This window comes from Lepidochelys kempii, chromosome 14, assembly GCF_965140265.1.
Source record: "Lepidochelys kempii isolate rLepKem1 chromosome 14, rLepKem1.hap2, whole genome shotgun sequence".
In the NCBI taxonomy this organism is placed as follows: Eukaryota; Metazoa; Chordata; order Testudines; family Cheloniidae; genus Lepidochelys; species Lepidochelys kempii.
Window position 1 is genome coordinate 2,077,689 of NC_133269.1, and position 27,479 is coordinate 2,105,167.

General features: G+C 51.6%; 2 protein-coding genes across 6 annotated transcripts in view; one reads left to right on the top strand and one right to left on the bottom strand.

Annotated features, from left to right (window-relative positions):
- Positions 1-2,440, bottom strand: part of TBC1D16 (TBC1 domain family member 16) — a 48,048-nt gene extending 45,608 nt beyond the window's left edge. For 3 of the 5 annotated variants that reach the window (XM_073310200.1, XM_073310201.1, XM_073310197.1), the window contains exon 1: positions 2,304-2,440. The gene's annotated coding sequence lies outside the window, so the exon portion shown is untranslated. The remainder of the gene's footprint in view (positions 1-2,303) is intronic. The other 2 variants (XM_073310198.1, XM_073310199.1) reach the window with 2 other exon arrangements.
- Positions 2,441-3,472: 1,032 nt separating this feature from the next.
- The window catches only part of CCDC40 (coiled-coil domain 40 molecular ruler complex subunit), a 28,532-nt gene continuing 4,525 nt past the window's right edge, over positions 3,473-27,479 (top strand). Inside the window, exons 1-17 of the mRNA XM_073310204.1 lie at positions 3,473-4,495; positions 9,543-9,603; positions 10,658-10,786; positions 12,870-13,058; positions 13,131-13,154; positions 13,628-13,799; positions 14,411-14,598; positions 15,167-15,250; positions 15,337-15,556; positions 16,755-16,912; positions 18,980-19,102; positions 20,116-20,237; positions 22,578-22,821; positions 22,960-23,142; positions 24,768-25,013; positions 25,756-25,969; positions 27,110-27,279. Of these exons, the coding sequence (XP_073166305.1) occupies positions 4,398-4,495; positions 9,543-9,603; positions 10,658-10,786; positions 12,870-13,058; positions 13,131-13,154; positions 13,628-13,799; positions 14,411-14,598; positions 15,167-15,250; positions 15,337-15,556; positions 16,755-16,912; positions 18,980-19,102; positions 20,116-20,237; positions 22,578-22,821; positions 22,960-23,142; positions 24,768-25,013; positions 25,756-25,969; positions 27,110-27,279 (2,625 nt within the window). The 5' untranslated portion in view covers positions 3,473-4,397. The remainder of the gene's footprint in view (positions 4,496-9,542; positions 9,604-10,657; positions 10,787-12,869; positions 13,059-13,130; positions 13,155-13,627; positions 13,800-14,410; positions 14,599-15,166; positions 15,251-15,336; positions 15,557-16,754; positions 16,913-18,979; positions 19,103-20,115; positions 20,238-22,577; positions 22,822-22,959; positions 23,143-24,767; positions 25,014-25,755; positions 25,970-27,109; positions 27,280-27,479) is intronic.

Here is a 27,479-nt window from a genome sequence, read left to right on the forward strand (position 1 = left end):
ACGCGCTATCTCAGAGTTAGCGTAGTCATAATAAAGACAAGTTTTAAAAAGAATGCGTGTGAGAAATTCATACACACAGAAATAACTACCAATTAATTAACAGAATTGTATCCTCAGAAAAATTGGCTTTCCAGGCACTGGCACCTGTTACATATTGCCAGCTAATTTGGAAGCACAGAATCTCCCATTTAACCACTCAGAGATGGGACAGAGTCGCAAATTCATTCCAACCCAAAGTTTTTCTGTTTTCAAATAGAACTGTTTTAATTATTAGCTCATTTTCTGAGCTTGTAAAAAACGGAATTTTACAAATTGCTTGGTACCTGGTAGGCACCCAAGATTGTTTCTAGCAATCTTAATTGCTTATTCTATTAAAAAAAACCACTCAAAAATCCATACATAGCAAAAAGAGAAGCAGTCAAGGAAATAATCCTAAGTACAGTACTGTATAAAATGTGCACCTGGTAATGGGACAGAAGGACAAGCAAATGTTCAGAAACCCCCAGGGCAGAGACCACACTAAGTGTAGGGTAGGAAGATAGACTCCAGGATTAAGAGAACCACAAGAAGAATCTCAGTGGGATTTAAGCAGCAACCACATGACAAACCCAAGCCACATATATTAGAACATTAGCCCCAGAGCCTAGGCACCCGTTAAACACATTCCTTGTGCTCCTTAATGGCCAAAAGAAGACAGAAGCTGAGAGCATCTGGATCAGGCATGCTTATGGAGGAGACAAGTTTATACAGGGTTGCAAGTGAGATCCTTCCTCAGCCTAGAAAATACTATTCCCTTTGTGCAACCATCAGTATCCCCCAACGTGCAAACCTCCCCCCCATCCAGGACACAGCTCCCCCTCCTCCTGCAGCCCCTCCCCCCCGATCCAGGACACAGGTCCCCCTCCTCCTCCTGCAGCCCCTTCCCCCCCCCATCCAGGACACAGCTCCCCCTCCTCCTCCTGCAGCCCCTTCCCCCCCCCATCCAGTACACAGCTCCCCCTCCTCCTCCTGCAGCCCCACCCCCCCCATCCAGGACACAGCTCCCCCTCCTCCTCCTGCAGCCCCTCCCCCCCCTCATCCAGGACACAGCTCCCCCTCCTCCTCCTGCAGCCCCTCCCCCCCTCATCCAGGACACAGCTCCCCCTCCTCCTCCTGCAGCCCCTCCCCCCCATCCAGGACACAGCTCCCCCTCCTCCTCCTGCAGCCCCTCCCCCCCCCTCATCCAGGACACAGCTCCCCCTCCTCCTCCTGCAGCCCCTCCCCCCCTCATCCAGGACACAGCTCCCCCTCCTCCTCCTGCAGCCCCTCCCCCCCCTCATCCAGGACACAGCTCCCCCTCCTCCTCCTGCAGCCCCTCCCCCCCCATCCAGGACACAGCTCCCCCTCCTCCTCCTGCAGCCCCTCCCCCCCATCCAGGACACAGCTCCCCCTCCTCCTCCTGCAGCCCCTCCCCCCCATCCAGGACACAGCTCCCCCTCCTCCTCCTGCAGCCCCTCCCCCCCATCCAGGACACAGCTCCCCCTCCTCCTCCTGCAGCCCCTCCCCCCCATCCAGGACACAGCTCCCCCTCCTCCTCCTGCAGCCCCTCCCCCCCATCCAGGACACAGCTCCCCCTCCTCCTCCTGCAGCCCCTCCCCCCCATCCAGGACACAGCTCCCCCTCCTCCTGCAGCCCCTCCCCCCCATCCAGGACACAGCTCCCCCTCCTCCTGCAGCCCCTCCCCCCCCATCCAGGACACACCTCCCCCTCCTCCTGCAGCCCCTCCCCCCCCATCCAGGACACACCTCCCCCTCCTCCTGCAGCCCCTCCCCCCCATCCAGGACACAGCTCCCCCTCCTCCTCCTGCAGCCCCTCCCCCCCCATCCAGTACACAGCTCCCCCTCCTCCTGCAGCCCTCCCCCCCCATCCAGGACACAGCTCCCCCTCCTCCTCCTGCAGCCCCTCCCCCCCCATCCAGTACACAGCTCCCCCTCCTCCTGCAGCCCCTCCCCCTCATCCAGGACACACCTCCCCCTCCTCCTGCAGCCCCTCCCCCCCCATCCAGGACACACCTCCCCCTCCTCCTGCAGCCCCTCCCCCCCCCATCCAGGGCACAGCTCCCCCTCCTCCTGCAGCCCCTCCCCCCCCATCCAGGACACAGCTCCCCCTCCTCCTCCTGCAGCCCCTCCCCATCCAAATTACAGCCCCCGGATGCAGCCCCACCCCCACAGCGCAATCCCCTCCTCCGAGATCCATCCACCCCCGGCTAAGCCCCCGCTCAGGGAGGCGGCCCCAGCACAGCCGGCCCCAGGCGGCAGCCTCACCCCCGCACCGGGTTGCTCGAGACCCACCCCGGCCCGAGGCACAAGGGCCGGGACGAGCGGCTCCCTCCTGCTCCAGCCGCCGCCGCCGCCGCGTTCAGCAACGCGAGGCCGCGCCGGGCGCAGGGGGTGAGGGAGGGGCAACGGGGGCGGGGACATGTGAAGCCCCGCCCCCTCCCCCAACAGCCCCGCCCCCTCCCGAGTCGGCGCGAGGGTGCGGGGCGCGCTCCGCCCGGGCGTCACCCATCCCGCAGGGATCAGCGGGAAACGCGGGGCTGGAGGGACACGCGCCGCCCCTCCTACTTCCGGTGTCTGTTCCGCTTCCGCGTCAACGAGACAGCCCCTACGGCGGGCAAGAGGGACCCCCGCCGCCCCCTGCCCGGACCAGTCCTCCCAGCGCCGGGGCCGCCCCCGCTGCGGCCCGTCCAGGGGCCCCGGAGCCGTTTGTGAAGTGGGGGTGCTGGGGGCAGCAGCACCCCGAGTCCCAGCCCTGTTGGGCCCAGCTACCTTCCTACGCCCCCGCCCGCCTGAGGGTCCGGCCCCGCACCTGGATGTCGCCCTGCTGAAAGCTGCCACCGCGGGTTCAAGGGGGCCCTGAGCCAGCCCCACCCCCAAGGCACAGGGAGCCTCAGCCCTGGGCAGGGCCCCACCTCCCCGCATGGGGGTCCCAGCAGTGGCAGCGTGGGGCAGGGGTCCACCTGGCCTTCTGCATGCCCCGGGGCAAGCGAGGCACCTTTAGTGCTGATGGCAGAGAGGTGCCCTGGGGGGAAAATGGATCATCATCAACGCGCGAGGGCAGGGGTGCCAGGACAGTGTTTACTGTGTGTAAACTGTAAACCCTGCAGATAATGGAAAGCGCTTCAAGACTGGGGGTGCAGCAGGAGAGTGAGTTTGTGCGGCGGGGGGGGGGGGTGAGAAGACCTGGATTTGTGCTGGAAATGGCCCTTGATTATCCTGCACATTGTGGGGAGAGTGGTCGCTTTGGATGGGCTGTTACCAGCAGGAGAGTGGGGTGGGAGGAGGTGTTGTTTCATGGTCTCTGTGTATATGTCTTCTGCAGTTTCCGCGGCATGCATCCGATGAAGTGAGCTGTAGCTCACGAAAGCTCATGCTCAAATAAATTGGTTAGTCTCTAAGGTGCCACAAGTCCTCCTTTTCTTTTTGCGGATACAGACCAACGCGGCTGCTACTCTGAAACACTTCAAGACTGGGGGTGCAGCAGCACCCCTAGTTCCTGCACCAATGAATGAGGGGACATCTTTGGGCACAGGTCACTCAGTTTCTGTGATGTCAATCCAGACATTTCGGGTGCGTGGGGAAATTCTGGTCCCACCCCGCACGGACTCCATTACAGTCCGCACTCTTCCCCCCCTACTCCTCCTGCAGGGACCCTGGGCCTCCTTGATCAGGGAGTCTCCCCTCTCTCAGCTACAAAGTGCAGAAGTTGGTGGCATGAAGAGTTTACAGCAGGCTCCTCTGATCTCCAAAATGTACAGGAGCAGAGAGACCTTGGGCACCAGCTCGCAACCCCACTTGGCCCGGGGGGGACGTGGCCTGGGTGATTAGTAACCAGATCATATTCTTTTTCTGGAGCTTCGAGCAAGTGCAAAAACCCAGAGGAGGGTCGTTTGTCATCCCCCCTGACTCCTCCCTGACGGGCACCAGGGCTCAGTCATGCTCCCACCATGGTGTTAGTGATGAGGGTCAGGCCAGCGGGAGCATTCAGCAGAGAGAGAGCAGGAGGGAAGGTCCCGGGGAAGGGCGAGTGGAAGGAGGAAGCAAAAATAAGTCACAGTTTAATGCTGCTGTTGGGGTCGCTTTGCACCCATTAATTACTTTGCATTAAAATTTTAACAAATTGAATCCAATTGATTGGACTTTAACAAATTGAATCCCCCCCCCCAGTCGCTGAGGATTCAATCCCCATCATCGACCCCACCCTCCAACCCCCCCCCCCATCGCCCCACCCCACACGCCGGGGCTCTCCCCTCCCCGGGAGGTGCCACGACGGGCGGAGTGGGGGGGAGGGGAGAGGAGACCCGGCCCCGCTACCCCCCTGCTCCGCGGCGACTGACCCTCCCCCGCCCGGGGGAAAGGATGGTTCAGTCCGGCTTCCCCCTCCCGCGTGGTACCTCCCGGATGTTGATGGTGTCGCCCGGCAACGGGAAGATGGAGCCGGTGGAGCCGGGCAGCGGGTGAGCGAGGGGAGGCGCCCGAAAGGGCCCCGCACGGGGAGGGACCTGCCCCAGCCCCCTCCCCCTCCCCCGGACCCTCTTCCCCGACCCCCCTGCCCCCCCTCCTCATCCTCCCCCCCTCCCTGCCCCCCACAGCCCCTCCTCATCCTCCCCCTCCCCGACCCCCCTGCCCCAGCCCCCTCCCCCGGACCCTCTTCCCCGACCCCCCTGCCGGACCCTCTTCCCCGACCCCCCTGCCCCCCCTCCTCATCCTCCCCCCTCCCTGCCCCAGCCCCCTCCCCCGACCCCCCTCCCCCGGACCCTCTTCCCCGACCCCCCTGCCCCCCCTCCTCATCCTCCCCCCTCCCTGCCCCAGCCCCCTCCCCCGACCCCCCTCCTCATCCTCCCCCCTCCCTGCCCCAGCCCCCTCCCCCGACCCCACTGCCCCGGACCCTGTTCCCCGACCCCCCCTCCCCCTCCCCCAGCCCCCTCCCCATCCTCATCCTCCCCCCTCCCTGCCCCCCACAGCCCTCCTCATCCTCCCCCTCCCCGACCCGCCTGCCCCAGCCCCCTCCCCCCCGGACCCTCTTCCCCGACCCCCCTGCCCCCCACCCTCCTCATCCTCCCCCCTCCCCGACCCCCCTGCCCCAGCCCCCTCCCCCGACCCCCCTGCCCCGGACCCTCTTCCCCGACCCCCCTGCCCCTCCCCCGGACCCTCTTCCCCGACCCCCCTGCCCCCCCTCCTCATCCTCCCCCCTCCCTGCCCCCCACAGCCCCTCCTCATCCTCCCCCTCCCCGACCCCCCTGCCCCAGCCCCCTCCCCCGGACCCTCTTCCCCGACCCCCCTGCCGGACCCTCTTCCCCGACCCCCCTGTCCCCCCACCTCATCCTCCCCCCTCCCTGCCCCAGCCCCCTCCCCCGACCCCACTGCCCCGGACCCTGTTCCCCGACCCCCCTCCCCCTCCCCCAGCCCCCTCCCCATCCTCATCCTCCCCCCTCCCTGCCCCCCACAGCCCTCCTCATCCTCCCCCTCCCCGACCCGCCTGCCCCAGCCCCCTCCCCCCGGACCCTCTTCCCCGACCCCCCTGCCCCCCACCCTCCTCATCCTCCCCCCTCCCCGACCCCCCTGCCCCAGCCCCCTCCCCCGACCCCCCTGCCCCGGACCCTCTTCCCCGACCCCCCTGCCCCTCCCCCGGACCCTCTTCCCCGACCCCCCTGCCCCCCCTACTCATCCTCCCCCCTCCCTGCCCCAGCCCCCTCCTCATCCTCCCCCTCCCCGACCCCCCCTGCCCCCCCTCCTCATCCTCCCCCCTCCCTGCCCCAGCCCCCTCCCCCGACCCCCCTGCCCCTCCCCCGGACCCTCTTCCCCGACCCCCCTGCCCCTCACCCTCCTCATCCTCCCCCCTCCCCGACCCCCCTGCCCCGGACCCTCTTCCCCGACCCCCCTGCCCCCCCCATCCTCCCCCCCTCCCTGCCCCCCACAGCCCCTCCTCATCCTCCCCCTCCCCGACCCCCCTGCCCCAGCCCCCTCCCCCGACCCCCCTGCCCCGGACCCTCTTCCCTGCCCCCCCCTCCTCATCCTCCCCCCTCCCTGCCCCAGCCCCCTCCTCATCCTCCCCCCTCCCCGACCCCCCTGCCCCCTCCCCCTCCCCCTGCCCCCCCCTCATCCTCCCCCCTCCCTGCCCCCCACAGCCCCTCCTCATCCTCCCCCTCCCCCGGACCCTCTTCCCCGACCCCCCTGCCCCCCCTCCTCATCCTCCCCCCTCCCTGCCCCAGCCCCCTCCCCCGGACCCCCTGCCCCGGACCCTCTTCCCCGACCCCCCTGCCCCCCCATCCTCCCCCCTCCCTGCCCCCCACAGCCCCTCCTCATCCTCCCCCTCCCCGACCCGCCTGCCCCAGCCCCCTCCCCCCGGACCCTCTTCCCCGACCCCCCTGCCCCCCACCCTCCTCATCCTCCCCCCTCCCCGACCCCCCCTGCCCCAGCCCCCTCCCCCGACCCCCCTGCCCCGGACCCTCTTCCCGACCCCCCTGCCCCCCCTCCTCATCCTCCCCCCTCCCCCGACCCCCCTGCCCCAGCCCCCTCCCCCGACCCCCCTGCCCCGGACCCTCTTCCCCGACCCCCCTGCCCCCCCTCATCCTCCCCCCTCCCTGCCCCCCACAGCCCCTCCTCATCCTCCCCCCTCCCCGACCCCCCTGCCCCAGCCCCCTCCCCCGACCCCCCTGCCCCGGACCCTCTTCCCCGACCCCCCTGCCCCGGACCCTCTTCCCCGACCCCCCTGCCCCCCCCATCCTCCCCCCTCCCTGCCCCCCACAGCCCCTCCTCATCCTCCCCCCTCCCTGCCCCAGCCCCCTCCTCATCCTCCCCCTCCCCGACCCCCCTGCCCCCCCATCCTCCCCCCTCCCTGCCCCCCACAGCCCCTCCTCATCCTCCCCCTCCCCCGACCCCCCTGCCCCAGCCCCCTCCCCCGACCCCCCTCCCCCGGACCCTCTTCCCCGACCCCCCTGCCCCCCCTCCTCATCCTCTCCCCTCCCTGCCCCAGCCCCCTCCTCATCCTCCCCCTCCCCGACCCCCCTGCCCCCCACAGCCCCTCCTCATCCTCCCCCCTTCCTGCCCCCCACAGCCCCTCCTCATCCTCCCCCTCCCCGACCCCCCTGCCGCCCCCTCATCCTCCCCCCTCCCTGCCCCCCACAGCCCCTCCTCATCCTCCCCCTCCCCGACCCCCCTGCCCCGGACCCTCTTCCCCGACCCCCCTGCCCCCCCTCCTCATCCTCCCCCCTCCCTGCCCCAGCCCCCTCCTCATCCTCCCCCTCCCCGACCCCCCTGCCCCCCCCTCATCCTCCCCCCTCCCTGACCCCCACAGCCCCTCCTCATCCTCCCCCTCCCCGACCCCCCTGCCCCAGCCCCCTCCCCCGACCCCCCTCTCCATCCTCATCCTCCCCCTCCCCGACCCCCCTGCCCCAGCCCCCTCCCCCGACCCCCCCTGCCCCGGACCCTCTTCCCCAACCCCCCTGCCCCCCCCTCATCCTCCCCCCTCCCTGCCCCCCCCACCCTCCTCATCCTCCCCCTCCCCGACCCCCAGCCCCCTCCCCCCGGACCCTCTTCCCCGACCCCCCTCCCCTCCCCATCCTCCCCCCTCCCTGCCCCCCCCACCCTCCTCATCCTCCCCCTCCCCGACCCCCCTTCCCCAGCCCCCTCCCCCGACCCCCATCCCCCTCCCCATCCTCATGCTCCCCCCTCCCTGCCCCAGCCCCCTCCACCTCATCCTCCCCCCTCCCTGCCCCCCCCACCCTCCTCATCCCGAGCCCCCTCCCCCCGGACCCTCTTCCCCGACCCCCCTGCCCCCCCTCCTCAACCTCCCCCCTCCCCGACCCCCTGCCCCAGCCCCCTCCCCCCGGACCCTCTTCCCCGACTCCCCTGCCCCCCCTCCCCATCCTCCCCCCCTCCCTGCCCCCCCGCACCCTCCTCATCCCCACCCCTCCCTGACCCCCTGCCCCAGCCCCCTCCCCCCGGACCCTCTTCCCCGACCCCCCTGCCCCTCCCCTCCTCATCCTCCCCCTCCCCGACCCCCCTGCCCCAGCCCCCTCCCACCGGACCCTCTTCCCCGACCCCCCTCCCCCCCACCCTCCTCATCCTCCCCCTCCCCATCCTCATCCCCACCCCTCCCTGCCCCCTCCCCATCCTCCCCCCTCCCTGCCCCCCACAGCCCTCCTCATCCCCACCCCTCCCTTCCTCCCTGCCCCCTCCTCATCCTCACCCCTCCCTGCCTCCCACAGCCCCTCCTCATCCTCCCCCCTCCCTGCCCCCCACAGTCTCTCCTCATCCTCCCCCCTTCCTTCCTCCAGCCCCTCCTCATCCTCCCCTCTCCCTGCCCCCTCCTCTTTCTCTCCCCTCCCTGCCCCCCACAACCCCTCCTCCTCCTCACCCCTCCCAGCCCCCTCCATCCCCTCCTCATACTCACCCCTTCCTTCCTCCATCCCCTCCTCATCCTCACCCCTTCCTTCCTCCTTGCCCGCTCATCATCCTCACCCCTACCTTCCTCCTAATCCTCATTGTCCTCACCCTGACCCCCTGCCTCCCTGTCCCCTCCAGCACATCCTCATCCTCACCCCGACCTCATTCCTTCCTCCAGTCCCCATCCTCACCTGTTCAAAAGAGGAGAAAGAGTGGGGAGCGGGAGCAGTGTGAAGTTAGAGGTGACAGGAATGGAAGAAAAAAAGCCCAGCCCCCCACCATGGTCTGATCCAGGACAGTGAGAAGGAGAGGCATCTGTGAGAGAAGGCATCTACAGAAGCAGAGTCAAACAAAGGGATCCAGGTCTCTCGGGGAGCTGGAAGGAGTGGGAGAGGAAGAGATTGTGGATGGAACGGGCATTCCAGAGACAGCAAGAGCTGGGGAAAAGGAACGAGAGATGGGCATGAGCTTAGGAATGATGGAACAAAGGGGTGGAGGTGGTGGCAGGTCAGGTGTGGGGATGGGGGAGAGCCAGTGTTAGGGCCAATGTCACCAGAGGGGATGAGGCAGAAGCAGAGGAGGATGTGGGATCTGGATCTGTGCAGGTGGGAGGAGGGGGGAAATTGGGATGGAGATGGAGAGGAGCAGATTGAGTTAGTGGGAACTGTAGAGGGGTGAGAGTAACAAGGATGGGGGAAAGAGCCAGCGAGGGAAAGGGACAAGGAAGGAGGATCCTTCCCTTACCTCTCCAGACCAGCCCCAGCCCCCAGTCGTAGCTCACTTCCAGACTCTGTCTTCTCCAGCTGCACCAGCATTCCATCTGTTTTCAGTCCATGTCCGTTTCTGGTTCTCAGGCACTTGCAGAAGGCTACAGTGTCTGTGTTGCAAACACAGCAATTCCAAGTAATAAACTGTCTTCACTGACACTAAAACAGACCATGCAAGTGTTCCTGATGGCATTCGGTTCTGTATGTTTACAAACTCCTACATTTGGTTCTGATCCCTGTTAATGCTCCAGGAGGCAATGCTAGTATTTAACCTAAAGCCAAGCTTTTAATTTTTGTACGTTGTTGTTCTGTTTAAAATTGTTCAATAATTTTGTTCAATTTAATTAAGCCCTGAATCAGGTGTTGGACAAATTTCAGAAGAGGAGGAGCTGCATCCAGAAGGCAATGGGGTAAAGTTGCAAATATGAAAGACTTACTGCACCTTGGGAATTAGAATCACATGGGAATTAGTACATATTTTGGTGCCCAGATACTATGTGGGTGGGTTCACTAGAAATGCAACTAATATTGAAATATAGGATTTCCCAAGAAATGCTGAAACAAAACATTCAAAAAAAAATTCAAAACACGAAAAGAAACATTTCCCCTAGAAATGTTAGAGATCACAGTGCCTTTGTCCTGAAAAGAATTAGCTAGAATATTCAGATCAGATTTTGGAAAATTTTCTAACTATAAGGATAGTTTAGTACTGGAATATGTTACTGAGGGAGAATCCCCATTGGAGGATTTTAAGAAGAAGGTTAGACAAACACCTGTCAGAGAGAGGCTAGGTTTACTTGGTCCTGCCTCAGGGCAGGGGTTAGACTAGATGACCTCTTGAGGTCCCTTCCAGCCCTACATTTCTGTGATTCTTTTGGGATTTTTTTTGGTACCCCTCACTTTACTAATAAGGATGTACAAAAGATATGTGGGAACACATTTACTTTGGAGCCAGAAAAGCATAAAAATAGTTAATACACTAAAAATATCCTCTAAATTTTCAAAAAATTGTGAATATAGAAACTTCCTCCATCTGAGAAATTGTAGTGACCTATTGGTATAATATGTTTAATATTCAGAATGGTCTCCTCCTAAAGAAAATTTATTGGGAAATATTATATCTGCAAACAAGTCAATTCATAATCTTAACACAGAATAAGACTTGATAGATTTTGAGTTATGGACTTTGATGTTGAATTTTTATAATCATTTCAAGTTGCTTCTAGGTTAGGGATTTTGTTTTTGTGCTACATTTTAAAACAACCAAGCCATTTTTTTTTTAAATCTCTGTAGAATCTGGAAGGAATTTAAGGGTTTATTAACACATCTCTAATGACTGCAGCACTAGCAGATGCTTCAACATTAAGAGCATTTCCTTACACTAGATGTGAAGTGCTGTGCATAACGGAGAACTTTGATTGGAGTCAGTCAGTTGTTACAATGTTGTTTTCTGCTGTATGCTAGGTGGAGCAACCAGAGAGGAGCCATAACCGAAAGAACGAGGCAGATGGTGTTTCAGCAGAGGAGCCAGGAATGGAACTCAACCCAGCAGAACCAAATGCACCTGAGTCCCCAGAGCCTCCCATTGTAGAGGTGGATGTTTATGAATTCTCCCTAGGAGAGCGTGGTACCTACAGAACAATCAATCCAATACGTTGACATCACAAATCATTAAAGAAGCAATTCCAGTGTAGCAAAAAATTGAGAAACTATTGCTATCTTATCTTGGATATGAAAGGGAGGCCTCAGGAAGCTTAATTTGGCTACATTCCAGTTTCCAGGAGAGTCTTGTAAAACTTAGCTCTTACTCTCTGACACAAGACTTTTCATCTGTAGATCTTGGAGCACTTTTAAAGGAAAGATAAACACCATTATCCCCAATTTATCAATGGGGAAACTGGTTCACATGTTCTGATCCCGTCTGCTCGGTGGATGTTGGAAAGAAGTTTGTGCCTGTTGGGTGAAAGTTGAGTTTCCCACTGAATATAGATTTTGCCTTTTCATTTTCAAAGTTCTCATAGTAAAGAAAGATAGGTTTCTGCATGGAGCTTTCTTATTTAGTAAAGACCTCATCCTGTGAGGTGCTGAGCAGCCTCTAAACTTATTAAATTAATGACCTCAAGCACCTCGGTGCTTGGGAATTTTCAGGACTTGGCCCTAAGAGTTGTATTCTCGTATTATGGAAATCTGAGTGCTCATTACTGTAATATAGTAATTAAATAACTTACGTCCACAATCCACATTCAAAGTAGGAGACTTATAGGAAGCCTGAATTCCTGTGGAGTCCATGCATTGATTATTTGAAGTAAAACAGGCTCATTGCATATGTATATCTTACAGTGTTACAAACATACATAATAAATTGACTGCAACAAAATAAATTTAAATATGAACTTACTGGGGGAGATAGAATGTACAGATTATTCATATTTATATTCTGGGCTGAACAATATTTTACACTAGACATTTTACTGGACTGTCTCAGTCCACATAAGAATCCTCCTATTTGTTTTCTCTTATTTTCAAAACCACCCCAAAAGGGCCTGATTTTCAGAAGTACTGAGCATCTTTGATGCCATTGAAAGTCAATACAAGCTGCAGGCACTAAACAGTTATGAAAATCAGGCCCCAACTGTTTCAGTAGGTTATCTGTTTGTAAGAGTAATTAGGGTGCATCTATCCAAGACTCTAAGTACCCTAATACATAATTAATAGTACAACAAAATCCCAGCAGTACTAAAATGATCATTTAAACCGGAACTCAGCTAGCCAGCCACCTACAAAACAATCCTTTCCACTCCTTCATAGTTCTGGGAAAAATATCCTCTCCAAACTAACCTGTCAAACAGGTGCTTTCTCAGTGGGCCCAGATGGTCACTATATTTGGGCTATTTTGGACCTGGGGGAGCAAGTTCCATAGTCCTGAACACTCAAAGAAAATGCCCTGACAGCTGCCACCTCTTCTATAACCAGAGGGATCCAGCTTGGGCTCCCTGCTGATTACAGCTGCTGTGGAAGTTTGGCCCAGGAAGAGAGGCGATCCCTCAGACAGACTGGTCCCAAGCTATTTAGGGCTTTATAAGTCATAACCCACACCTTAAATTCCACCCAGAGATCAACAGGCAGCCAGTGCAAATGCTTCCAGTAAGATGCCCCACTTGGTAAGTGAGCCACTGTCTGCACCAGCTTCAGTCTAGGATGGATCTAAGGTGTATCCTCAGATATAGCACACTGTAATAGTCTCGTTTTGAAATAACAAAGGCATAGGCAACAATCTGAGACATAATGGTAATTTCTAATTACATTAATAGAACCCTACAATATTAGAACCTAGTGAGTTACAGCATTAGTTAAAAGGAACAGTTTGAAAAGAGACAGAAAGAAAACAAAGCGATTTGATCGGGTATAACGTGGCTTTGAAACACCACCTTCTTCGGTAAAACCTAAAGAGAGATTTTTCACTTCTGAGTTATAAATATGGGAAATTAAAAGCTTCTCATGGAAATTTTGACAGGGCCTTAGCCACTGTAGTCCTAGCAGGAGCTGCTGTTATACTAGATGTGGTCAGATGTGCAAAGCAGCTGTAAAGCACTGTAGTAATAGTCCTTAGTAAAGAACATGGACCATTATAATATTGTTTTGTTGTGTTCTACTTTCTGGTTTTGATCTGTGCTAGGGAATGCAGCCAGAGAACAATGATGATAAGGAAGAGGGAGAGGCTTTGCCTACAGAGGACCCAGGAGAGAGACTCCTCCCAAAAGAGCAGGAGGTCGCGGGGGCCACGGAGCAGGAGGTCGCGGGGGCCACGGAGCAGGAGGTCGCGGGGGCCACGGAGCAGGAGGTCGCGGGGGCCACGGAGCAGGAGGTCGCGGGGGCCACGGAGCAGGAGGTCGCGGGGGCCACGGACGAAGAGGTTTCAGGGGCTATGGAGCAGGAGGTCTCTGAGGTCACCTTTGGAGAGGTGACTGATTATGAATTTAAACTAGGGGAGCATCTCATTCACAAGACCCACAATCCAGTGTTTGTGACATTACATTCCCAAATTGTTGAAGCAATTCTAGTACTGTAAACACACACCACTGGATGAATCGTGCAAGAGAGAGGCTAATTGGAAAGGAGACAATTGGTAACCAGCCATGGTGGATAAAGAACTCCTAACAAAATTCAAGGGGTTAGTTTATTATTACATGCATTTCTAATGTGCCCATCACCATGAGTGATACAGCCTTGCTGGCATATCTGGGATAACTTTAGAGCCTTTTAATTGCTTTCCGGCTTCCTCAAGAAGCAACAAGACTGTTTTTATAGCTGACTATATTTCTACATTGTTCCTATCTTGTGATGACAAAGATAAGCAGAATTTTAGTAGCAAACTGTGTTAAACTGAAGATCCTTTCACAGCCCTAATTTTATATGATGGCCTTTATGTTCTAGGAAAAATCTGATGAGGTTTCCTCAGACCAAGTAGAAGTGGATAATCTTCCTCCCAAACTGCCTGACATGGAGCAGCCAGTGATAGACAGCTGGAGCAGATCCCGCATGTCCTCAGGAGCTAGCACCCAGAGCTCTGCATTATCAGTGCACATGGAGATTCATACTGAGTCAGGTATCAATTAGTGTCTTACTAATAGTACTATCCTTGCAGCCAGCTTTCAAATACAGTATCCAGTTTTTTCTCCTCTCCCAATAAATATGAATCTAGTTGGACATACACTATCCAATCTAAGGGCTTGTCTACACAGGGAACTCAGAAAAATTAATCTGAATTAACTAAAGGTGTGAATTTAAAATGTATTAATTAAATAGCATTAAGCCCCCATATGGACACTCTTATTCAGAATTAAAGTGGCCTTAATTTGGTTTATTTTAATTCACACTTTAAATTCACACCTTTAGTTAATTCAGATTCATTTTTCGGCATGTCCCCATGTAGACAAGCCTTAATCCTTATGTTTAACCTCTGCATGATGCTACTACTAAGCCTGTCCTTAAATCTTTTCCATAATAACTTTCCTCCTCACTGTTAGATTTACTGTATATTTTTATTATGATTTATTTTCTGTGTGCTAGTGACATTGTGAGGCAATCTAAAATTCCAAAGAAAGCTGGCTCTGTTAGGTATATTTTCCCCCATCAGGACATCTGCTAATCTTAAAATACCTTTAAATGCACTGAATTCTCATTCTGTGATGCCTGCTCTTTGTCGTCCAAGCACAGGTGACATTGGGGTAGCCATCTCCTCTCCCTATTCAGACTCTGCATTTCAGCTGTTTAACCAGCACCTCAGCAGGCTTGGGAGTGGGGAAGAGACTGCAAGTCTACATTATGCAGATGAGCAAGCTGAAAGAGAGGGCAGTGAGGAAACGGAGGAGGAAACACAGCTGATTGTCTTGGACCCGGAACATGTAAGAAAAGTCCAAATTCAAGACTTGTCACTGGTATTGAGGGTTCCATGAACTGGGAGGCAAACTGGGCCATGGTTTAGCTGTATTCCAGGTTAAATATGTTATACATCCTTTTTACAAAAGTTCTGACTCCTGTATGGTATCTGCTCCCTCTGTAGTAAATTAGAATTGCAGATTAGAGCAATGGGAAAATCTGGTGAACTTCAGTTCTCAGGAAAATGAAGGACCTGTAGCTGGTGGGAAAACGCTGTGCAAGCTTCCCTCACACACTTCATTTGTGTGAAGTGCCATTCTGCCATTCATTTCACTTCCGACCTCTAAAGACTCTGGGCCTCTCCTAAACAGAAATGACTAGAGATGCCAAACTAGGTGGTAGTTTTATGATACGAGCAAATGTCCACGAGGCTTAAGGCTGAATCTGCACAACCCATTTCACCTGCAGCCTGCTCAGGACAGGAACCCAAGTCTCCAGAGGTGAAAATGCAGTGTTGTACCTGACACATGTTCCTTGATAACTTATTCATGCAGGTGTTATAAGGATGCTATCATCATCTTCTTCCCTCTCTAGCCCCTGATGAGAAGATTCCAAGCTGCCCTAAAGAATTACCTTAGTAAACAGATGGAAAAAGTGACCATGGAGCTTCGGGAGCTGGTATAGTAGTTTTCCGTGGACTTCCCAGAGCATTCCAGCCCTGTCCAAGTTGGTGTGAATTGACCCATCTCCTTTTGTGTCTGCAGACGGTGGCCACAAAGCAGGGTAAGGTGCAGAGGGAGGAGCTGGGAATGGTCCTTTATGGGGTCCAGCAGCAGCTGGCCCGGCTGCAGATGGAACTGGAGAAGAACCAGGACCGATATTCTCAGATAGCCATGGTGCGTCGGCAGCTAGAGGAGGAGCTGCAGGACATCAGAAATGTGTACAAGAAAACATGTCAGAGCACTGAGGATGAACGCAAGAAAGGTGACTAAGGCGCTCTTGCTTAGTCTTTCTTCATTCTAGTCATGTAAGGACAAATGAGGTTGAGCGTAAGTCAAACAATGGTTTGAAAAACATCAGCCCAAGCATTCAGGAATGGCTCGCTGACTGGAAAGATCAGCTCAAGCATACCTGGTATGCCTCGCCAGTTAGGCCTCCTGTAGCATAGCTTGGCAATTGTATTGGTTAGTTGGTAATCTCTTTAGGGGGTAGACCACATTTTATTCTATATCTGTAAAGCACCATGTACATTCAAAGCATTATAGATGTACCTAATACTTGTCTTGGTTTTTATATAATTTCTACCAGTATAACCCACATCCTTGTCATAAGACAAATGCTTTTCCGTCCCTTTAAGGGGTTCCTTTGAACAAAGGCCATTCCTGGCAAGTAGGCTTTCATAGATTCTAAGGCCACATTGTGATTATCTAACCTGACTTCCTGTATAGCACAGGCGAGAGAACTTCCCCAAAAGAAATCCTAGAGCAGATCTCTTAGAACATAAGAATGGCCACACTGGGTCAGACCAAAGGTCCATCTTGCCCAGTATCTTGTCTTCAGACAGTGGCCAATGCCAGGTGCCCCAGAGGGAATGAACAGAACAGGGAATCATCAGGTGATCCATGCTTGATCAAGTGATCCATGCCCTGTCACCCATTCCCAGAAAAACATCCATTCTTGATTTAAAAATTGCCAGTGAGGGAGAATTCACCAGGACCTTTGGTAAGTTGTTCCAATGGCTTTCCAATACTCAACACAACTCATTTCCCACCATTTGGCTATTTATACTTGTCTGAGGCCTCTGCCGGGGTCTGTTGAGGCTTTGGTGAAGATTGCAGATCCTTAGTTGATTAGACAGCCTGGTGCATCAGACGAGGATCTTCTGCTTGGCAACCCTTTACAGTCAAGGCAGTGAACTTAGCTGGGCTATTTCAGTATTGTGGAGATACAGGATATAGTGGGAATTGAGGGCACTTACCAGGTCTCTTGGACAGCTTCTCCTCAGGAATTCTGCTCCAGGAACTGATGTCCATGCCCACCTCAGAGCGGGTCATATGACTTGGATGGGTTTTTTTATGGGTTTTGCTCTGTCCACATCCTAATTACTTTCTCTTTTAGCTCTGGTATGGTACATGTTGCAGAAATCCTCTTCTGTAACTAACCTTTCCACCTATCTCCCCAGTTTCTGTAATGCAGACTGAGGTGGAAAACATGGCCTTGCGTCTGTTCTATATGCAGAACATGGACCAGGATGTGCGTGATGACATCTCCGTGATGAAACGGGCAGTGAAGAAGGCTGAGGCAGACAGGAACCAGGCTGAGGTGGAGAAGAAAAAACAGGTATAGGCAACTATCAAGTCTGACAAAGAGGCTTTGAATTATGTCATTGGAGTTCAGAGTCCCTTGGGAAAATGCTGTCTTGTCATACAGAATGCTAAAAGAATATATTCTAGGAAGATTGGTACAAAATGTGGTCCGCCCTCTTCCATTCGTAGATTGTACATGTTTGCAAATAGCAGGTAGCTCCTTAGATATGCTTTTTAACATAAGAACGGCCACAATGGGTCAGACCAAAGGTCCATCCAGCCCAGTATCCTGTCTCCTGACAGTGGCCAATGCCAGGTGCCCCAGAGGGAGTGAACCTAACAGGTAATGATCTAGTGATCTCTCTCCTGCCATCCATCTCCACTCTCTGACAAATAGAGGCTGGGGACACCATTCCTTTTTCTAAATCAAATCATTCATAAGAACGGCCATACTGGTTCAGACCAAAGGTCCATCTAGCACAGAATCCTGTCTTCCGACAGTGGCCAATGCCAAGTGTCCCAGGGGAAATAAACAGAACAGGGAATCATCAAGTGATCCACCCCCTGTCGCCCATTCCCAGCTTCTGGCAAACAAAGGCTAGAGACACCATCCTGGCTAATAGCCATTCATGGACCTATCCTCCAGGAACTTATCTAGTTCTTTTTTGAAGCCTGTTATGTATAGTGTTGGCCTTCACAACATCCTCTGGAAAGGAGTTCCACAGGTTGACTGTGCGTTGTGTGAAAAAATGCTTCCTTTTGTTTGTTTTAAATCTGCTGCCTATTAATTTCATTTGTTGATGCCTAGTTCTTGTCTTATGTGAAGGAGTAAATAACACTTCCTTATTTATTTTCTCCACACCAGTCATGATTGTATAGACCTCTATCATATCCCCCTTAGTCATGTCTTTTCCAAGCTGAAAAGTCCCAGTTTTGTTAATCTCTCCTCATATGGCAGCTGGTCCATACCCCTAATCCTTTTTGTTATCCTTTTCTGAACTTTTTCCAATTCCAACATATCTTTTTTGAGATGGGGCGACCACATCTGCACGCAGTATTGAAGATGGGGGGAGGGATAGCTCAGTGGTTTGAGCATTGGCCTGCTAAACCCAGGGTTGTGAGTTCAATCCTTGAGGGGGCCATTTAGGGATCTGGGGCAAAAATTGGGGATTGGTCCTGCTTTAAGCAGGGGGTTGGATTAGATGACCTCCTGAGGTCCCTTCCAACCCTGATATTCTATGATTCTATGTGGGCGTACCATGGATTTATATAGAGGCAATATATTTTCTGTCTTAATATCTATCCCTTTCTTAATGATTCCCAACATTCTGTTCACGTATTTTCCCCACTAAATTAAAAAAAAAAAAAAAAATCACAGAAACCTTCCTGACAGCAAAAAAATTTTGAAAAACACAGCACAGCTTCTTTGAGCAACTCTATAGTAACAACCCAGTATCCAGACATGCAAAGGAGGAAGGAGAGGTTTAGTGAGGAGACACCTTATTTTCAAGCCCCAGGGGGATTATTCTGAACAATGATGAATTTAGAAACGTGATTTTACAACACAAAATATAGCTGGCCAGTTTTTTTTAACTCATGCTCCCTCTGCTGGTTAGATGGCTGCCTCTTGCGGCAGAATAAATTATTGTAGGATTATGTCAACAGTGGCAATGGAGTATGGATTTTTGATAGCTTTTTAGAGGGCATTTTCTTCTAAATTATTACCTTTTAAGGTAGTCAGATGCCATAGTGATGGGCAAGTATAATAACCTAGATAGACAGAAGTTAGGTGACATATTGGACCTGATGCTCTTCCTTGGTATGAGACTGAATAATATAAATGGACTAAATGAAAATGAATCCTCTGCAGCATGGTGCAATGGACTGAGCAATCCTGACCACTCAGCAGCGATGGAGATGACTGTCATCACATGGCACTGCACTCACTAGTGAGGATGGTGAAGACCTGATAGCCACCAAATCTAATGCAACTCCCTCACTTGACCTTGCTTCCCCCATGTGTCTCTTGCTGAATCTATGTTGTCAGGATTGGGATTGTTTGCAGTATTTGTGCTGATCTGTTGTGGTCTGATTTTTGTAGGATCTGCTTGTAGACCGCTTAACAAGGAAGTTCAATGAACTGCAGGAGCAGATTGGTCTGTATGAAGCTCAATTTATTGCCCAGGCTGAAGACACAAAAATAACACGAAAAGCAGTGAGTGAGGTAGGAGATGACAATATTTTTCACGTGTTGGTTAATATTACATTTTGTGATGGGCCAGAGTCCTCCACCTTGCACTTAACACAGCACACACCCCCTGGATTTGAGTCCAAATTCTCAGACCCCTGCCCTTTGTGTGAATAAAGGGGTTCCTATGTTCTTAAGAACAACAACAAATAAAACTTATCCTGAGTTGGCTGTTTCTAGGGTTTTCCCCTCCAAGACCTCTTGTCTTACCCCCTTAGTTCCTTTACCTTGAAGGGAGACACACACCCCTTCTGTGCTCCTGGATTGGAGCTAATCAGACCCATCTGATGTGACTGACAGGATGAGTCTGCGGCAGAGCAACTCCATGCCAGGTCCAATCTCTGACATCCATTTTCCTACATATTAATGACATATCTTTCTCCTGTACACCATGGTATCATGATATCCAAGTATTACATAGTAATTATATTTAGGTTACCGCAGCGTAAATAAGAGCTTGATAGTGCTGCCATCACGGTACACTGTGCTAGCACAATACCCCTTTTCTGGTCTGGATTTTCATGTTAAATCTGTAGCTTAATATATTACCATTTATAGTACATTGTAGTAAATTGCATCCTGTGTGTCTTATGGGATACGAGACAAGGCTGAGTTAATGTTGCTGTTGGGGCCTTGACTTTTGCATTTCCTTTCCTTTCTGCGGTTTTTGTCTGTGACCTTAATGTTGCAAAAAATGTTCACGTACATAATGATATAAATTGCACTTTTGGTTACAGTGAAGTTGTTAGAGTAACTGAAAACAAGATGTACGCCAATGCATTTAATTCACTTACTCTACAAGGGTAAAGGTAAAAAGAGCCAAAGAAAGAGCAGGGGACATAGGAAAACAAGAGAAGATAAAGCATGAATATTTTGAGTTGTTTCTTCCCAGCTGTATTGTGAAATGAAGTGGGCAATGAGGATGGAATGCAGGTGTGAGACCCCAGCCCAGTGTTGATTCAGTATCTCAGAGTGGGGTGTCTCCGCAGGCTTGTATGGAGATACAAACTATTAACATGGAGAAGAAGCAACTGATGCATCAGTGGGATAGCAGCTTGACTGGGATGAAGCGACGAGATGAAGCCTACTCTGCCATGCAGGAGGCACTAAGGTATAGCAGCTGAAAGTGGGCCAACAAAAAGAATAGCTACACTTTGGATGGGAGTTACTGGAAGAGAGAAAAGAGTGCTGTCAAGGTTACTGTTAATATAGTGTTGTATGTATACTGTGCGCTAAACAAAGAATAAATCTGTTGCTCTGAAGAGCTTAGAATGGCAAAGGGTCATTAGGGTAAGGAGCATCATTTTTTGTTAGTGTTTTCTCCCTTCACAGCATGATCTTCCTTCAAAGGTATGAAATGGATAACTAGGCAGAGTTATCTGGTTTGCATTTGACTCTATCCCTTGAAGGACTTCCCAGGACAAAAGAACAGGCATCAGGAAAGATTTACCTAGGTAATTTGCAGTCACGATTTTGTGACATTTGGCAAGAATCCATTCCTCAGAAAATCCCGACCTTGGGTGCCGAAGGGAATGTGCATTCTTTCTTTAGCCCTAAAACTTGCCCAATGGTGCAGGAATCTGCAAAATACTTTTCTACTCTGATTTCCTGGGGAGAACAGGGAGAAGAACTGAAATAAATTCATTTTCTGTAGACACATTTCCTTTTGACTTTTGGTTTCTCCTTCCATCTGCCAAGAGCTCTGTGCTGTCACATTCACACTGCAGCAAAGGAGACATGATGACATAGTCTGGTTTCCCTTAATCTCTACATAAGGGTTGGGAGAAGGATACTTCCATTGTCAAACATCCATCTCTGCCAGTCACTTATAAGGCTCCATCTTGACTACTCCATCTTAGTTATTCCGCTAGTTTCAGTAGTTTGATACCTGTGTAATGAAATGTGCCTGTGGGAAGACATTGTGTGGCGGTGGACAGGTGATGGCAAGGAAATGACGGCTGAACTTGAGAAACAGAGAGGGCTTCTGAAGTGGAATACGCTATATCCCCAACTCAGACTGCATACCATCATGAGGGAGGCGGTATTAAAACAAGGAATGGAAGTGGAAATAAAATGGAATTTGTTGCTGAGTATTTGGATCCTACTAAGATTGAAAGGTAACCCAGCTGTTCATCCAGCAGCTAGGTGAAGATAGAGAGGAACTTTGTGAAACATTATTTTATTTATCACAAGCCTGTGGGCTACTATTGGGATTGCAAGCAGTTTGTTTTAACTGCAGAGATGCATGACTTGCATCCATATGACTGTGGAGGGTGAAATTAGTGAGGAATTCAACAGGAGATCAGGGCAGACAAGAGAGAAATACTGTCACCAAGTTAATTACTTCCAGGTACTCATCAGCTGGATAGAACCCACCCAGAAACAGAATATATTTTTCACATAGTATGTGGTAAAGTATTTCATAAAATGTACTAAATATATATTAAAAATACTCCTGATGATATACAAAATTGGTTAGTTTTCATGCAGTCAAATAGGTGCAATCTGTAGTAAATTTGTATGATGTCTCTCTCACAATCACGCACTGCTGTTTCCTGTGAGAATACAGCTTTGCTGAAGCAGTTCACTCCACTCTAAGCAGAGAAGAAAAACCCTCACTTTTCAGATACTGAAATCTGTGATTCCCACCTCTTCCAACTCCCCATAAGCGAGAGAGCTGCCTGAGTCTCTGCATATACTGGCATCTTCTTTGTTTTCTCTCTCCTTAGTGTAGCTTCCCAGCGTGGTGATCCATCCATTCCCAGTGTATCCAGGCTGTGGTCTCCTTCACCCTTCCCATAAGGACATCCTCTGGAATGTAGCCTATTGGCAAGGAAATGACATGATGCCACCAATAACAGTTGTGTCATCACAGCATGGGCTTGTTGAAAAGAGGGGGAAAAATATAATGAAAAAGAGCATACCTGTTCCAATACAAATGTGTACCTGAGGGCCTGAAAGGACCCCTTCCCCAATGTTATGCCTATCCTTTTGGTCAGGCAGGACTGAAGGCAGTTCCTCACATCAGTGCCCCTTCTGGGCCAACTGGAGCATGGTGCTAGACAGCCATGTAGGGAGCTTCTATCCTCTCACTCCTAGAGCTGGTGCCCCAGTAGTTCTGTGTTCCCATCTGAACTGGCCCTGGGAGTTTTGGGCTGAGATCAAGCCCTGAAGTCTCATCCCCTGAACTGCAGTGTAACAGGACTGGGAGATCTAGAGCACAAGGAGCTATTCAAAATTAGCCAAAAATTTAGGTGCCTTAGTTTTATTTCCAGTAGGGTGATTTTAATGAACACAGATAGCCCCAGTGCTGAATGAACTTGTCTGATTTTCTTGCTCTTCACTTATTCATTTCTGCAGCAGCCTGTTTGAAAGCAGGAGTTTGGAGTTGACTATCCAGTGCACAAATCAATCCCCATGACACTCTCCTGTCTTCTCCTTGCCCTTGCAGGCAGTCCAAGCACCAGCTCAGGTCGTTAGAGACAGAGATCCAAGTCTACAAGAAGTCAGTCACAAAGGAGGAAGAGAGGAATGAGCTGCTTGCCAGCATCTTGAACCGCTCGGAGAATGATGCCAACATGAGCAAGAAGCTGATTGCCCAGTGCACAGCCAAACAGGATGCCCTGAAAGTTGAATACAGCACCTACACCCGCACGCTGCATGAGACAGAGCAAGCCCTCAGCAGGGCCAACTCGGTGAGACCAGGTCCCTGTGGAGAAGAGGCTTTTTTAATCAGACGTTGATATTTTGTCACCTGTAGATTTCTATCCACTTTCCCAAATCCCAACAGCCTACACTTTTTAACAGCCCTGTTTCCGTGTCTTTCCTCTCAGGACCGAGCTGCTCGGATGAATGAGCTGCAGGCCATCAGTAAGGAAACAAAGAAAGAGACTGAAGCCAGACAGGAGTTGGAGAATCAGATCATGGCAAAGCTGCAGGATCAGCTGATGTCCAGCAAAGCAGCAAAATATTTTTCACAACTGGCTGCTAAACTTCATAAGAGAAAGCTGGATCTGGTATGGCATCTGCTTCTGTGTGACTGATGGTAGCTGACCTGCAGGAGAGAGAGAGAGAGACACATTCTGTGTTTATTCCCCCCAGGATACTGCAAGCATGGCCCAAAGGCCATTGGCACCAATAGATAGCCTCCCCTGCCAAAAAAAGAGGACCCCATCTAAAGCAAGCTCCATCACACTCCCTGTGTTCCTAGTGCTCCAGCTACTGCCAGGAGGACAGGGCTTTGTCCTTGACTATGTAGCATTCTAGTCAAATTCCATCTTGGGTCATTCCCTTTGCCCTATTACATTTCTTGTACAGTTTCAAATGGCTAGGATTCTTCTTCACTTACTGTCCTAAGCTGTTGCATTATGTTACCATGTGCTGTTAAATTGCCATATTTCACCCTACAAGTGGCTGTATTTCAGTGGCGGGTGAAGTGACTCCCTTGTAAACTGTAGGCTGAGTTTGTACAATACTTTAGGACTCTTCAGGACGATAGGTACTATAGAAATATGAGATATTTCTGTTACTGTTAATCAAGTTTTCAGGTCTTGTGGAAAGGGCGGGGGACATTCCTATTAAGCATAAAAGTAGAAGGGCCTGCAAAGCAAAATGCAGCTTCTCTGAATTCACCTCCAGGTGCAGATGTGCCTAAGAGCTCTTCCCTTCGCAGCTGCCTTTTGAGGATCATATTGTAGGGTTTCAGAAGATAATTTAGCCAAAGAAAGTATGACAGAAATATTAGTGCCATCTTGTACAGCAGATACTGGCTTCATCTTCTGCTTAGAGAATGGCATAGAGTGATGCACCCTGGGCATGTTTAGACTCAGTGCTGCATGCTTTTACATGTGGAAAGGAATACTGCAGACCCACTCTCTAAATGAAGCGAACCAGAGGTGGCCAAAGCACAGACCATGACATTTTACAATGTGGCTGCCCTCATCAGCATACAGAGGTGCAGCTCATGGACACTACAAGTTCCAGCAAGAAGTGTGCCATCCTGAGTTGAGTGACCTAGTGGTCACATCAAGAATGTAACAGCAAGTGCTCAGACCTGTATTTCTATGGGCCCCGTTTCTCTGTTCAATATTAAGGTGACTTCACTCTTCTCCATTTTCTATAAATCAGGTGCAGTCCTTGGGCTCCTGGCAAGCTGTTAATGCTGTCTTTGATTGTGAAACATGCAGGCAACTCTGAGATAGATGCAGGGCAAGTGGCTCTTCTGTAGTTATTTGTATCTCTGTCTGTCTGGCCAGATGTAACTGAGGCATATAGGTTGGGAAAATAACTTCAGGGATGATGATGATGATAAAACTTTGTCTTCTCTAGCATCTTCCCTCAAAGGAGTTCAGGATTACTGCCTCCCATCATCCCTAGAAAGTAGGTAAATATCATTATCCCCATTGTACTGACGGAGGAAGAGAGGTGCAGAGAGGTTACATAACTAGCCCAAAGCCCCATAGCACATATGACAGAGCTGGAAATAGACTCCAGGTCTCCTGACTCCCAGTCCCATTCTTTACGTACTAGACATACTCCTCTCTTAGCCATATTTCGTTGACAGGATTGCAGACCTGTTTACAACACTAAGAAGTGGATTACTGCTGAATGACAATGCTTTTTTTGTTGTTGATGTTATTAGGAGCTGCATTTTTCCAAAGTTGAGAATGACAAAGCCCAGGTCATTCTGGACACAACTCACACCAACTGCAGGCTCTCTATGCTCCAAAAGACATTCTCTGCGCTGGACAAGGAAATGAAAAATATCAATGACCTGATCAACCGCAGTGAGAATGAGATCAGCAAGCGCAATCTCCTGATCGAGCGCAAGCAGGGGGTCATCAACCTGTTCAACAAGAAAATGGAGATGATGATTTCCCAGTTGGGGGTACGTCTCTTACGCTTAATCCCCCGAACCTGATTTCATTCGTTGATGAGATTACAAGTTTGGTTCATAAAGGTAACTGCGTAGAGGTAATAGACATGGGCAAGGTAATGAGAGGAGGTGTCTATCCTGTACAGTGCACTCAGAATGCCTGTCATGCTGATTTTTGTGTTCCTCTCTGTAGCCATAAAACACTATCAAAGAAGCAGCCCTGGCCAGTACCTCTCCTGGGAGGCCAGACTAAATGTAAATGGGGATAATCCCAGTTCTGGCTGCTGAATTCTGCTGCTGATGTGAGCAAGTCCCCAGTTTAGACTCATGATTAGTTTTAATGCAAAAATTAAATCCCAACTTCACAGTGTGTCATTTTAAGAAATAATCCAACAATTGATTAAGAGCAAATCTATGGGATGAAGATTTTTCTTGGTGCATTTAGGGACTTCCATTCAGGGTGTGCACTTACAATTTAAACACAAGAAAGGGGGTGGAGGAGGGTAAAGATGAGGAAAGCCATACACAGTTCTCTCTGGTTACGCATGACAGAAAGGAATGCCAGAAGCAACACCCAAACCTGTTCACATGATCCCAGAACTCAGATAGCAGCACTGCTGATGCAGCCATGAGCTGGCTACCAACATGCAAAATGAGCATTTCAGGCATCCCTGAGCTGAGCTCCAGAAGGTCTAGGGATGCCACAGTAAATAGCGTCTCTGTCTGACTAATACTAAACTTTTTTCCTTTACAGGGTCAAGAACTGGGACCCTTGGAAATTGAGATCAACAGGCTAACCAAGCAGATAGATGAACACAACTCAGACGTGATGACACTGCAGAAGTACTGGCTCAGGCTGCAGAAAGAGCTGGTCAAACTGACTCAGGAGCGGGAAGAGCAGCTGGCCTCCTTGGATATGTTAAAGAAACAGATCACCATCATGCAACAAAAGAAAGTGCGCACTGAAAGTAAGTGTTTCCCTCAATCCTCCTGGCAGTGTTAATCAACGAGTGGGCATGCGCTGCCAGAGAACAAAGGGAGAGACGGTTCAATAACTTGTAATTTTAGAACCTCGCAACAAAGAAAATTTTCAGTATCTGCAACCATAGTGCCTCTGTATGGATATACAGTGCGACATGTGGTTCTATTGTATCCCTAGGTGTACTCTGGGGCTACATGCCAGCACCTTCTGCCACTTGAGCAGCCTGGTCTCCCCTCTAAGGGCTGGATCTTGCAGCCTTTATTTATGTAAGAGGAAGGGTTGCAGGATCGCATCCCAGATGACCATCTTGATATGTTACTGTTCTTAGAAAATAGGGTCCTAAAGGTTAAGGCCAGAAGGGACGACCAGATCATCTAGTCCATGGGTTCTCAAACTTTTGTGCTGGTGACCCATTTCACATAGCAAGCCTCTGAGTGTGACCCTCCCCAAATTAAAAACACTTTTTCATATCTTTAACACTATTATAAATGTTGGAGGCAAAGCGGGGTTTGGGGTGGAAGCTGATGGCTTGCGACCCCCCATGTAATAACCTTGTGACCCCCTGAGGGGTCCCAACCCCCAGTTTGAGAATCCCTGATCTAGTCTGACTTCTTGTGTATCACAGGCCACCAGCACCTGCACACTAGACCCAGCAACCGAATTAGACCAAAGTATCGCGGCTTACAGGAGCCTAGACTATTATGTGCCACAGGCAGAGAACAGGAGGGATCGAGGTGCAACAGTGCCCTAGGCCCCAACAATGTCAAGGAAGTGAGATATGTGATGGGTTACCCCCCACTCTGGGGTACTACTGAGCCTGCCTGGTCCACCAGCCTGGGCTCCCTTACACTGTCCTTCTGAGCCAGGCCCTCAAGCCTCCTCCAGCACACACACAGGTAGGGTTTCATCATAACCATTTTCAAAACATGCATTCGATTTTGGCTTTATGGAAAGGCTTGTGGCTTTGTCAGTGTCCATGGAGACCTTCAGAGTGGGTAGCTACAAGTGCAGCTTTGTCTACACTGTCAGAACGCCCCCATGTTCCCCCCCGGCCCCAGTGCCCTGGTGAGTACTCTCTGCTTTTACTTTTTAAAATCTTTTCCCTCTCTTTCCTATTCTCCTGTAGATGAAATCCAGCAGGAGAAGAATGAACAGAAAGACATTGAACGCCACATGAGGAACATGGCCAATGACTTGATGAAACTCAACATGTTAATCAACAAGAACAGCCACAACTCGGAGGAGCTGCAGCATGGCAACACCATCATGGAGAATGAGTTTGTGCGCTCGCTTAAGGTAGGGAAGGCTTTGCTCCGCGTCTCCAGGACACAGCCTGACAAACAGCAATCTTGCTGAGCTCTCACTGGCACTGTGTTGCACGAGACAGTCAGAGATTGCTAACTGCTGCCCCTATGGCACAAAAGCATGTAACCAGATGGAAATGTACAGCTATGCACAGAAAGGCTATCCCAATTTGGTTCCTGTGCAGAGACAAT